The following is a 13,472-nucleotide window of genomic DNA, read 5'->3' as shown; positions in this document are numbered from 1 at the left end:
GTTGCTCCTCCTTCACCTCACAAAACTCCCCGGTTAGCTGCTCCTGTTCGCTAGCTATTATTAAATAATAATGCAGGAGGGTAGCTAATTTAAATTCTGACTACTCTCATCTAACCCAATATTAACTCTCACTTCATATAATCCTGGGCAAAGTGAGGAAATAAGCCTTCCTCAAGGGCAGGGGTTGAGATTAGCACAGATACCTCAGAGATAGTCACCTAAAATAGAGGTAGTTTGGAGAGAGCTGGAGTAGACAGGATTATATACAGTGGTTGAAGGTACAGCAGGTGATCTGACAAGGTGGATAGGAGCAGTGTCTGAAGCTGAGATGGCCATCTTTGTTTTGGACACAGGGATGAGGGGACTTCAGAGGGCAACAGCTATTCAGAGCACAAGGATTTACATCAGCCATGCAGATGACAGAGAAGAGAGAGCAGAGCACATTTCAGCATCATTTCTTGAGAGTGCACTCTGTTTACAGGGCAATACCCAAATCCTGGGCTAAGAACCTCCTCAGCAGTAAGTCTTCTTCCTATAAACATCTCAGCCTTGGGTCTCTGAACAAGAACAGTTATTATCTTGGAATCAGTTACTATGCAAGTAAAACTACACAGGGGATTCTGCATTTCATCACATTCTGCAGGAGAAGGCTATAAGGCACACAGGTATCCTGAAGACTTACAAAGCACCATGTGGACACAATAACCTCTTAATGTCAAATGGCAAGGGAGTGCTGAGGCCTTACAGGGATCTGTTGGGTCTGACATGTATATTCTAGTTCATCAATGAGTGTCATCTGAGGTCTCAAATAAAAAACAGTATCACACTGGTCATCAGTATCATTGTGAAATGTATGTACAGATACTATGTAAGAAGTTACATATCTATACTGAGAGTATGTTCTTAAAGTCTGTGCCTGGGGGTTAATCATCCGCAAAGGTGACAAATGGGTTTTCTGACAGACAAAAGATGTTTATCCGTCTATCTGTTTACATGCACATTGAGAAATGTGTCACTCACATTGGGTCTCTTATCACCAGTCTGAACTGAATGCAAATGAAAGATTCTGGGGATTTCGGAAAGAAACTAACAGGAAGAGAAAAGCAGGAAGGAGGAGAAGACTTCCTTTTAAGGTGCACTTCAGAGGTCTGTTTAAAGTGACCAGATAGAAAGTGTGAAAAATTGGAACAGAAGGTGGGGGGTAATAGGTGTCTATATAAGAAAAAGCCCCGAATATCGGGACTGTCCCTATAAAATTGGGACATCTGGTCACCCTAGGTCTGTTCCACTACATTTGGGAGGCAGAGAAGACATTTGGGCATCATTCACTGAGAAAGTAAAAGGACAGTGATTTAACTTCATGACAAAGGCAATGTTCTAATTTTTTCCATCCATGTGCGTAATGAATTTTGTTATGTGCATCAAATTATCAAGGTAAAGTGTGGATGTGCGCCACCAGTAGAAACAAAAAACCTAGATATTGTGGAAGAAAACACAGTCTTCACTCTTAGGTTGTTTGCAATACAACAGTTTATTCTCAAGCAATTGCAAGGAGGAGAGTGCACAGGGACAGGGATTCCCCCTTCCTAGGCAGGTCTCCGCCAGATAAACCATTAGGGCAAGCATTTATACCTTGGGTTGCATACAATAATGATCAACAGCCGCATCTTGTTTATACATAGTCCTTCCTGATAGCTTACTTTCTCGGCAGTTTCTGCTACAGTCTGCATTCCATTCTTATCTAACACAAGGTTAAAACAGTATTTCTTACAGTTTTTTCCACTTGCTTCCCACTCGCCCAGGCCCTGCCTTAAAGTCTTGCGTTATTAGAGTTAGTGTTAGCCTGACTCTTGCTCTATTCCTAGAAACTAAGATATCTGAATTTAAATTCCCTTTATCCCCTTTTCCACTTCCACACTATAATATATATTTTATAACAGGGGGCTGCAGACAGGGGAGTTTGAGAGGGAGTTTGACAGAGGGAGGCTTACGATGGTTAGGAAGACCCGCAACACCTTTGCCAGCACTGCTTCTGTCTCCTCCACCTGCGCCTGTAGCCAGACAGAGCGCCTGAGCATGGATGCTTCTCCCCAGATCCTGGTGTGGTTCTGCAGGGACTGTAACTTGCAATTTTCCACTTACTGATATCCAGGCAGGGGGTGGGGGCGGGGATCCAATGTGAAAGGTGCCTACTGGTGGAATCTCTCAGGCAGCAGGTGGGAGAGCTATAGGAGGAGGTGGCTAGGTTGAGGAGCATCCGAATCCACGAGCAATTCCTGGACAGTGTCCATGTGGAGACAGCTGAGGTAGCTGTTCCAGTACACAGGACTGCTGACACACCACTGGTGGAGGAGGAGATGGTTCAGGGTGGACACTGGAAGCTGGTTACTTCTGGCAGCAGGCAGTGCTCCACCTCTGCTCCGAACCCTCCTGCTGTGGTAATAGGTAACCGTTATGCTCTTCTTCATACAGGAGAGAAGGAATCACCCCCTACAGTAAAGGAGGAGAAGCCTCATACCCCTAAGGCTGGGAGGTCTGCTGCCACCATTGTGAATAGGAAACATAGGGTAGAGGTGGTCGGAGACTCTCTGCTGAGGGGGACGGAGGCGCCCATCTGTCGCCCTGACATTTCATCTCGGGAGGTATGCTGCCTGCCGGGGGCCCATATCCGAGATGTTACAGAGGCATTGTCGAGGATTATCCAGCCCTCTGACTACTACCCCATGCTACTCATCCATGTGGGCACAAATGATACTGCGAGGTGTGACACTGAGTGGATCAAGAGTGACTACAGGGCTCTGGGAGTACGGGTGAAGGAGTTTGGAGCACAGGTGGTATTCTCTTCGATTCTTCCTGTCAAAGGTAGGGGCCCAGGCAGAGACAGATGCATCATGGAGGTGCATGCCTGGCTGCGAAGATGGTGTCGCCAGGAGGGCTTTGGCTTCCTCGCCCACGGGATGCTATTTGAGGAAGGACTGCTAGGCAGAGATGGCGTTCACCTTTCAAGGAGGGGAAAGACCCTATTTGGACACTGACTGGCTAACCTAGTGAGGAGGGCTTTAAACTAGGTTCGACAGGGACAGGTGAGGAAAGCCCACAGGTAAGTGGGGAACATGGAGACCTGGGAGATGGCAGAGAGAAAGGAGGATCAGGGCAAAACTGGGAGGCAAGATCAAACCAGTATCTTAGACGCCTATAAACAAATGCGAGAAGTATGGGTAATAAGCAGGAAGAACTGGAAGTGCTAATAAATAAATACAATTATGACATTGTTGGCATCACTGAAACTTGGTGGGATAATACACATGATTGGAGTGTTGGTGTGGATGGGTACAGCTTGCTCAGGAAGGATAGACAAGGGAAAAAGGGAGGAGGTGTTGCCTTATATAGTAAAAATGTACACACTTGGACTGAAGTGGAGATGGACATAGGAGACAGAAGTGTTGAGAGTCTCTGGGTTAGGCTAAAAGGGGTAAAAAACAAGGGTGATGTCATGCTAGGAGTCTACTACAGGCCACCTAACAAGGTGGAAGAGGTGGATGAGGCTTTTTTTAAACAACTAACAAAATCATCCAAAGCCCAAGATTTGGTGGTGATGGGGGACTTCAACTATCCAGATATATGTTGGGAAAATAACACAGCGGGGCACAGACTGTCCAATAAGTTCTTGGACTGCATTGCAGACAACTTTTTATTTCAGAAGGTTGAAAAAGCCACTGGGGGGAAGCTGTTCTAGACTTGATTTTAACAAATAGGGAGGAACTCCTTGAGAATTTGAAAGTAGAAGGCAGCTTGGGTGAAAGTGATCATGAAATCAGAGTTCACAATTCTAAGGAAGGGTAGAAGGGAGTACAGCAAAATAGAGACAATGGATTTCAGAAGGCGGATTTTGGTAAGCTCAGAGAGCTGACAGGTAAGGTCCCATGGGAATCAAGACTGGGGGGAAAAACAACTGAGGAGAGTTGGCAGTTTTTCAAAGGGACACTATTAAGGGCCCAAAAGCAAGCTATTCCGCTGGGTAGGAGAGAGAGAAAATGTGGCAAAAGACCAGCTTGGCTTAACCAGGAGATCTTGCATGATCTAAAAAATAAAAAGGAGTCATATAAAAAATGGAAACTTGGTCAGATTACAAAGGATGAATATAGGCAAACACAGGAATGCAGGGGCAAGATTAGAAAGGCAAAGGCACAAAATGAGCTCAAACTAGCTAAGGGAATAAAGGGAAACAGGAAGACTTTTTATCAATACATTAGAAGCAAGAGGAAGACCAAGGACAGGGTAGGCCCACTGCTCAGTGAGGAGGGAGAAACAGTAACAGGAAACTTGGAAATGGCAGAGATGCTTAATGACTCCTTTGTTTCGGTCTTCACCGAGAAGTCTGAAGGAATGCCTAACAGAGTGAATGCTAATGGGAAGGAGATAGGTTTAGAAGATAAAATAAAAAAAGAACAAGTTAAAAATCACTTAGAAAAGTTAGAGGCCTGCAAGTCACCAGGGCCTGATGAAATGCATCCTAGACTACTCAAGGAGCTAACAGAGGAGGTATCTGAGCCTCTAGCTATTATCTTTGGAAAATCGTGGGAGACAGGACAGATTCCAGAAGACTGGAAAAGGGCAAATATAGTGCCCACCTATAAAAAGGGAAATAAAAACAACCCAGGAAACTACAGACCAGTTAGTTTAACTCCTGTGCCAAGGAAGATAATGGAGCAAGTAATTAAGGAAATCAGTGGCAAACACTTGGAAGGTGGTAAGGTGACAGGGAATAGCCAGCCTGGATTTGTAAAGAACAAATCACGTCAAACCAATCTGATAGCTTTCTTTGATAGGATAACGAGTCTTGTGGATAAGGGAGAAGTGGTGGATGTGGTATACCTAGACTTTAGTAAGGCATTTGATACGGTCTCGCATGATATTCTTATCGATCAACTAGGCAAATATAATTTAGATGGGGCTACTATAAAGTGGGTGCATAACTGGCTGGATAACCGTACTCAGAGAGTAGTTATTAATGGTTCCCAATCCTGCTGGAAAGGTATAACGAGTGGGGTTCCGCAGGGGTCTGTTTTGGGACTGGCTCTGTTCAATAGCTTCATCAATGACTTAGATATTGGCATAGAAAGTACGCTTATTACGTTTGCAGATAATACCAAACTGGGAGGGATTGCAACTGCTTTGGAGGACAGGGTCATAATTCAAAATGATCTGGACAAATTGGAGAAATGGTCTGAGGTAATCAGGATGAAGTTTAATAAAGACAAATGCAAAGTGCTCCACTTAGGAAGGAACAATCAGTTTCACACATACAGAATGGGAAGAGACTGTCTAGGAAGGAGTACGGCAGAAAGGGATGTAGGGGTTATAGTGGACCACAAGCTAAATATGAGTCAAAAGTGTGATGCTGTTGCAAAAAAAGCAAACGTGATTCTGGGATGCATTAACAGGTGTGTTGTGCGCAAGACACGAGAAGTCATTCTTCTGCTCTACTCTGCGCTGGTTAGGCCTCAACTGGAGTATTGTGTCCAGTTCTGGGCACCGCATTTCAAGAAAGATGTGGAGAAACTGGAGAGGGTCCAGGGAAGAGCAACAAGAATGATTAAAGGTCTTGAGAACATGACCTATGAAGGAAGGCTGAAAGAACTGGGTTTGTTTAGTTTGGAAAAGAGAAGACTGAGAGGGGACATGATAGCAGTTTTCAGGTATCTAAAAGGGTGTCATCAGGAGGAGGGAGAAAACTTGTTCACCTTAGCCTCTAAGGATAGAACAAGAAGCAATGGGCTTAAACTGCAGCAAGGGAGGTTTAGGTTGGACATTAGGAAAAGTTTCTAACTGTCAGGGTAGTTAAACACTGGAATAAATTGCCTAGGGAGGTTGTGGAATCTCCATCTCTGGAGATATTTAAGAGTAGGTTAGATAAATGTCTATCAGGGATGGTCTAGACAGTATTTGGTCCTGCCATGAGGGCAGGGGACTGGACTCGATGACCTCTCGAGGTCCCTTCCAGTCCTAGAATCTATGAATCTATAAAAGTTACCATAGGTATAATTACTCCAGTCAGGACAAATTAGGCATTTTAGAACTCACTACTCAAAGAATTAATTTTAAGCATAAGAGAGACATAAAAATTATGAAATACATAGACCAGTCAAAAACCTCAAATATCAGCACTTTGAAAGAATAAAATTACAGAAAATATGTGTGTACTGCAGGAAGTATCAAGAAGTAACAACAACAACAACACAATTATGTATTGGGAGGTGAGTGTGAAAGACTGTGTGTGTGAAAGAGAGAGAGTGAGTGAGAGTGAGAGAGACACACACACACAGTGTGTGCAAGAGAGAGAGACAGTGCGTGCAAGTGCGTGTGTATCAGAGAGACACGTGCTGCCCCTTTAAGTAAATTGGCACTCACCAGTCTGAAGCCTGCTTGTTCAGACACAGCAGCAACCGCCAGCAAGCTCCGCCCCACTTCTGAGCCCTGTCATGTTTCCCCCCACCCCTCAGCTCTGCGGAGATGGGGTACAGAGACAGAGGGAGGGGGACAACCTGACATCAGTCCCCCCGCAACCCCGTTCTGCTCTGCATAGCAAGGCTCCTGGGAGCAGCTGGCCAGGGCTCCAAGGCAGAGGACAGGAGCAGTGTGGTAGTGGGGAGAGGGGCACCTGAACTATGCAGCACTTGATATACTGCTGGGTGGCCACACAGCTTAGAGGGAACTTAAGTTCAAGGGGTCTCAGGCCTGGTTGAAAACGCTCAAGAGAACCTGCTGTAAGCTTCTTTACACTAGAGAGTAACTTCTTAGTTAAAGTTTAGTCTCTAGAAAGTGTGTTATGATTTTGTTTTATATGTAGTCTTTTGTTTCCAATAGTCGTACTCACTATTACTTGAATCTCTGTTCTTTGATAACAACATTGTTCTTGTTTTCACTATGAATATATCTATGTGCTGTGGTGCTAAGCAAAGTGGTAGTTCTGAGTTGAATCTTACAAGCTGGTATGTATTGCTCTTTTGGGAACAGAAGGCATGGTAATTCTATGAGCATTCAGTGGATAAGGGACTGGACACTGCAGGACATGCTCCAAGCAATCAGGGGTTACTGTGTGCCTATCACTACCTGTACAGGGAGAGCAAGGCATGCAGAGGCCAGGAAGGCAGTGCTTGTGCTACCAGAGGCTGGTGATTTCAAGGAGCTGATCTACAGCAGGCACAGACAAGACTGCTTCATGCTAAGGGAAGGTAGTGGTGAGGTGCCTGACATCCCTGGATAGTCCTGAGGAGCATCACACCACGTTTTCATTGTATACTACTAGGCACGGAGTCTTCATCTAAACATACAATACGATTTATAAAGCACCAACTGCCAAATAACTTGTTTGCTGTTACATGGACTTGGCAAGTGATGCACATGATTAAAACATGATAACAGAGAACATAAAAACACCCTCTTAAAATTCAAAATGAACAGAACTATATGTCACGAGGAACAGGTATAAATGTGGGGCCAGCAATTGTTAAATTTAAGACAGCTGGACAGTGGAAAGAGGAGGGAGATGGACAAGAGGGAGCAAGTTGCATACGCCAGGGATCAACAGAGCAAAGGCCTTAGCCCAATTGCCTGCTGTCCTAAAACACAATGGTGGGATCCCCAAAAGACAGGTGGTATGTGAGGACAACTTGGAATCATAGCACTGACTGTGACAATTCGTTGCCCTTCTATAGCACCTTCTATCCAAGGATCTTAAATCACCCATAAGAATTAATCCCATGCCAGGGGAATTTCTCAACCTTGCCTAGGGACTCACCAATGCTCCCCAGACATGCCTGGACTTCTGTTCTCCAAGCACATGGGCTAAGGGTATAAAACAGAACACAGGGGGCCCATGCTTGGCCTTTCTCCTGTCCCTACCTGTGCTGCAAGCAACAAAGACACTCAGAAGAAGACTAAAGACTTCAACAGAAGAGACTGGCCCAGGTTTAAGGGACAAACCTGTATATTAAGGACTGCAATATCCAGTGGGGTGAGAAAAACTGCTTAATCTAGATGGTGCCCAGTCTAATAGGGTTGAGAGTTTAGATTGCGTGCTTATATTTTATTTTATTTTGGTAACTAACTCTGACTTTTTGCCTGTCACTTATAATCACTTAAAATCTATCTTCTGTAGTCAATAAATTTGTTTAACTGTTTATCTTTACCAGTGAGTTTGCCTGAAGCGTTTGGTAAGGGTGTTTGCTCAGGTTTACAAAGGCTGGTGTATATTCACTTACCACTGATGAAGTAGTGAACCAATTAATAAATCTGCACGGCTCGTCCTGAGCAGTGCACGGTGGTATATTCCTGAGGTACAATGCTGGGAGCTGGGGGGATTTGGCTGGTGCCTCTCTCTGTGTGATTCATGAGTGGCTATGGAAGCATTCATGCAATAGAGCTGGGTGTGGGGCTCCACATAGAATCTCAGGGTTGGAAGGGACCTCAGGAGGTCATCTAGTCCAACCCCCTGCTCAAAGCAGGACCAAATCCAACTAAATCATGCAGTGGTGCTGAGTGATACCACCTGGAGGGGTTTGCTGCTCGTCACTAGCAAGGCATTCTGAGAGACAACCCAGGCTGGAGACAGTTAAGGGGGCATAGTGGTCCCACAGTCCCAGACTGCACCCTAGGTATCCCGTCAGACAGAGTTTGGAGGGCTCTGGTTTTTGGAACCTGATTTCTCAACCAATCTGAAGGCATAATGTTGAGTCAGAATTTGTTGACCTTCTTGGCACAATGCTTTTACAGTGATTGTCATTAACATCTTAATACTTTCTCTCTGCAGGTCTTTACTGTTACCATGATATTCCCAGAAGTTTCTGTACTTAGTAAAAGATATGTCACAACACTTGTTAATAACACAGACTATTGTGAAGACTGTGATAGCAATCCCTGTATTTTCTCTGGCTTTTCCCTCCTGAGGAGGATGACAGAGCTCTGAAGAGCTGTATCCTGAGGTAAATGATTATGTTATTTGTTATTAAACTACATATGTAATTTTAATTTACAAATCTAAAAAAATGTAAAGAATAATTAGGCTTCATAACACCTTTCCAAGACAGGTAAGCATTATTTCCCTTCTACAAATGAGGAAACTGAGGCTTGGGGAAGTTAAGTGACTTGCTCTAGGTCATGCAGTAAATCAGGTATAGAAATGAGAACAGAGACCCAGGGCCTGATTCTGATCTCACTTACACCACACTTGCATGAGTGTACCTGCATTTACTTCAATGGAGTTACTCCTTACTGACTCAGGTGTGAGATCACAATCAAGCCCCAAGAACCTCAGCTCCTAGTTCCTTGCTGTAACTACTAGACACACTACATAGTTAGTAACTACTTTGACAGATTACAAATTGATGTTTCACAGCATAGACCTGACCTCAGGATTTCTAATAAAAAAGCAAAATGTGCTTTGGTTTTCCTGAGAGAGAAAATGCATCTCAGTGGGGAAAGGGAAGGAATTACCCACATGAGAAAGTGGATTTCTACCTATTTTGCCATATACTTTGTTTTCCCACTTGGTGCATGTATTCAGGTCTCTATCAAAGTCACAAAATGGAAACCTAATAATTATCTGTGGCTTGGCTGGGTGACAACTCCCAGCCTTTAATTCTAGGAAATGAGTGGACACAAGTCCTTGTAACAGCCAAAGGCCTCTTCTTTCAATCTGATTTGCTGTTTGTCTTGGAAGTGGCCAGGTTAGTACTGGTTGCTTCATACTACAACTGGATGTGGGATGGACAGAGAGAGAGAAAGAGACAAAGACATATATAGAGAGACAGAGAGACAAGGATGAAAGAGAGGAGAATGAAGGAGAGACTCAGCCAAGCCAAACAAAGATTTGCTTGAATGATTACATCTGTTGGAGAGTCCCCAGCTTGCTCACTTCCTTGCTGAGGAATTGTTTTAATTCTGCTTAGGAGGTTTCAAAAATTCCCAAGGAAAGCTTCATTGTATTCATTAAAACTCAGAGCTGGCTGAACTTCTGTTGTGCTGAGTTTCTAGGATCCTGCTACATTCATTGCAGCAAAACCTGAACACTACCTTGTGCGAAATTTTTCTGAGGTAAAACAATGTAGAATGAAGACACATCATAATGCTTATTTTAGTTTAGTTGGCCCAGGAAAAATAAATAGTTCTAACAGTTTTGATCATCATGTCTGGTTAGCTGACTGCAAGGAATGTCAAGAACAGAATGGAAATGGATAACAACAACAACTAGCTCTTATATGCCTCATAAAATTTAAAAAAATCAAATGCACAAGTACATAATGAGGTAAATACATTACACACCAGATTCTCAGGTAGTGTAAATAGTCATAGCTCCATTTAAATCAAGGCACTTACCTCACCCATGACTCCAAGTCATCACTACATCCCTAGTCACATGGTTTTTCACTTGCTCCTAGAACAGGAGTGGGCAAACTATGACAAACTCCAGAAGTTTTAATCTGGCCCTCAAGCTCCCGCCGGGGAGCGGGGCTCCTGAAAGCAACAGCATGTCCCCCTCTCCGGCTCCTACACATAGGGGCAGCCAAGGGGCTCCCCATACTGCTCTCACCCCAAGCACTGCCCCCGCAACTCCCATTGGTTGGGAATCACGGCCAATGGGAGCTGCAGGGCAGCGCCTGCGAATGGGGCAGCATGCAGAGCTGCCTGGCCGTGCATCTGCGTAGGAGCTAGAGTGGGGACATGCCGCTGCTTCTGGGAGCCGCTTGAGGAAAGCGCTGCCCAGAGCCTGCAACCCTGACCCCCTCCTGCACCCCAACCCCCTGCCCCAGCCCTGATCCCCCTCCTGCCCTCCAAACCACCAGTCCCAGGGCGGAGCACCCTCCTGCACCCCCAACCCCTCATCCTCAGCCCCACCCCAGAGCCTGCACCCCCAGCCAGAGCCTTCGCCACCTCCTGCACCCCAGCCCCCAATTTCATGAGCATTCATGGCCTGCCATACAATTTCCATACCCAGATGTGGCCCTTGGGCCAAAAAGTTTGCCCACTCCTGTCCTAGAATGTACCTCTGGTGGTGGTATGAATTGTCAGTAGGGTAAATAGAAACCTCCCCACACACACACACGCGTGCACACACACACACACACTTACCCTTACTTTAAAGGAAAATGGTTCTTATGATAAATACAGAAACAAAAAAAATGTAGGTAAGTAAATATATGTAAACAGCATGTCTTGAGCTAGCCAAGAGGAATCTGATTCCTTGCTGGAAAGGATGCATTTTTCTCCCAAAGGGGAGGAATAGATGAGACTAATGGGATTTATTTCAGGTAATAAATCAAATCGGGGAACAAACGGGATGTGGGCAAGTCTTTGGTGGCTGTCAGAACCCTGTAATCTGACTAGCTGTGCCTTGGCCCTTTCAGTCTATTTTCTCTTGGAGAAACTTAAGGTCTGAGCTGTAGCAAACCAAGTTACAGAACTGACTCCCCCTTCCACATCTCCTCTGAAAATGAAAATGACTTAGGGTTGAGTGACCCACAGAGCTTCTCAATTCTTACCTACAAAAGGAGATACAAGTAGTTACACAGAGAGCTTCAGTACTAAGTAGGAAGACTCCTTCAAAGTGCACTACTTCCACAGTCTGCAGAAACATGTGCTTGTGCCTTGCTAGCAACTCTCTGGATTTCTATTTCCACAGTATTCTTTACCAAATTTGAGGGTTGAGGGGAGGAAATGAGTTGTTGTAAAGATGCTACTGACAGAACTAGGAGCACAGAAAAGCCACAAAAAGACTGGGACAAAAACTCACATTAAGAAACAAAGATACAACTCTGTGGTTTTGAAGCTGGCCATCTCCCCACCACAACCACATGCACTGTCGGCATGCCACAGGTGCACACCACATGAGAAAGTGGAAATGTGATTGCTAGGGGAGGGCTGGCAGTCCTGCATCTATAAAACATTCATCCAGAGGAGCATTTATGCCTCTGTTACATTTTTCAAAGTATGTTTGAACTAACATCTTTGGAGATATTTAATCTCTTTGCTGCTGTCAGGAATTTTTTCCTCATGCCAGCACTAACCACCATCTCAAAAAACAACCCATACCTATGTCCTCACTTCAACATTTCCCATTGTGTCAGGCCTTCTATGTATCTATATTTTTGGCTGTAAGCCTGTTAGAGCAGGGACTATCTTTATATTTCTGTATTCTACAATCCATGGCACAGCATCTCTCATATGTGCCAACAAGAGTTTTCTACAGAACAAACTCAAGTGACTGGCCCGTCTCAATACACCAGGGACATTCCAGCTGCAAAAGGAGCTTACTTCCCCAGATAGGCCCATTACGCAGTACTGGTCAGCCTGTGGTTGTGGGAGTCACAAGAGGGCTACACAAAAATGTAGAAGCCTTCTCATCAGGAGTAAAGTCGCAAGCACTGTAGTACGGATGCAAACTGATTGGGACCCGTTTTTTAAATGTCATCCAGATTTTTATTTTTAGCCATTTGCACAACATTTGAAAACTCTGAGTCTCTGTAAAATATTAACCCTATCTTTGAGATTGGTGGTCCCTTCTGCGTACCATGTTGCCCCACCCCTTGAAGAGCTGTTTCCATTTTCTCACAGCGGGAATCATCATATTAAACACTAAGCAGCTATATCTAGTGACCTTTCCACAATGAGAATGAAGGGAATTTTTCTGGAAATAAGGTTCACTGTCCAATGGTGGAAGCAACTGAGATCAATGAAAAGATGGCTGTAGGGCAGCCATAATAGTCAGTGAAAGGCGGCCACCCAGGCAGTGCCTAGCTGGCCCAATGAGAGACACCTGACTAATCAGGGAGACAAAAGGCCATCCAGCCCCTATCAGAGAGCAGACTGAAGAGTGACTTGCAGGACAGAAAATTCACTTGGGAATATTAGCTGAAAAAAAACAATCACCATCAAAGAGTCACTTACTGGTTTCTGTCTTGGGGAATAACATTCATTTCCAGTAAGTGCAGTCCAATATGGAAAAGACTCTCTGAACAACAAAGCATGAGAGCCCTTTATGAGTCATAACAAGCAGCACATTTTTATGAAAAAGCAACAGGCCAGCATAAAATAAATCAGTGCTTTTGATTTAACAGTGAAACTACACTGAACCCTCATCCTCCCACCTGCTGCGAATCTCTGTGAGGAGAAAGATTTGGCTTCATATTTACCTAACTTGTCTGTCGTTCCCAGCTTCACTCTGAACTGGCCTAATGCCCTGAGGTTAGACTGTAGAATTCCGTCAGCTTTTGCACTCATATGACTTAAGAAATGGAATGTGGCCTTTTTCCCCAGAAGCCCAGAGTGAGAACATCATAAAAGCTGAACCTTAGCTCCTTTTTGAGCAGGCAGCACAATAGCAAGGAGGATGCTGTCAATCCCTGGAGGCTCTGCCACTGAAAAACATCACCAGTCTGAAGTAAAAGGTCAGTAGTTACTTAGGAGTGCATCTC

The 13,472-nt window shown here is 44.6% G+C and overlaps 1 protein-coding gene across 7 annotated transcripts in view; it reads right to left on the bottom strand.

Moving 5' to 3' along the window:
• EXD3 (exonuclease 3'-5' domain containing 3) overlaps positions 1–13,472 on the bottom strand; it is a 614,390-nt gene that overhangs the window by 469,474 nt on the left and 131,444 nt on the right. Inside the window, exon 1 of one of the 7 annotated variants that reach the window (XM_044992562.1) lies at positions 13,191–13,278. The exons of 5 other annotated variants lie outside the window; for them this stretch is intronic. In XM_044992562.1, coding sequence (XP_044848497.1) covers positions 13,191–13,278 — 88 coding nt within the window. Of the gene's footprint in view, positions 1–13,190; positions 13,279–13,472 lie in introns of those variants that run through there. One more of the 7 variants, XM_044992570.1, reaches the window with a different exon arrangement.

Source organism: Mauremys mutica, chromosome 18 (genome assembly GCF_020497125.1).
Source record: "Mauremys mutica isolate MM-2020 ecotype Southern chromosome 18, ASM2049712v1, whole genome shotgun sequence".
Taxonomy (NCBI): domain Eukaryota; kingdom Metazoa; phylum Chordata; order Testudines; family Geoemydidae; genus Mauremys; species Mauremys mutica.
The sequence above is the reverse complement of the archived record's forward strand: the minus strand, read 5'-3'. Positions and strand labels throughout refer to the sequence as shown.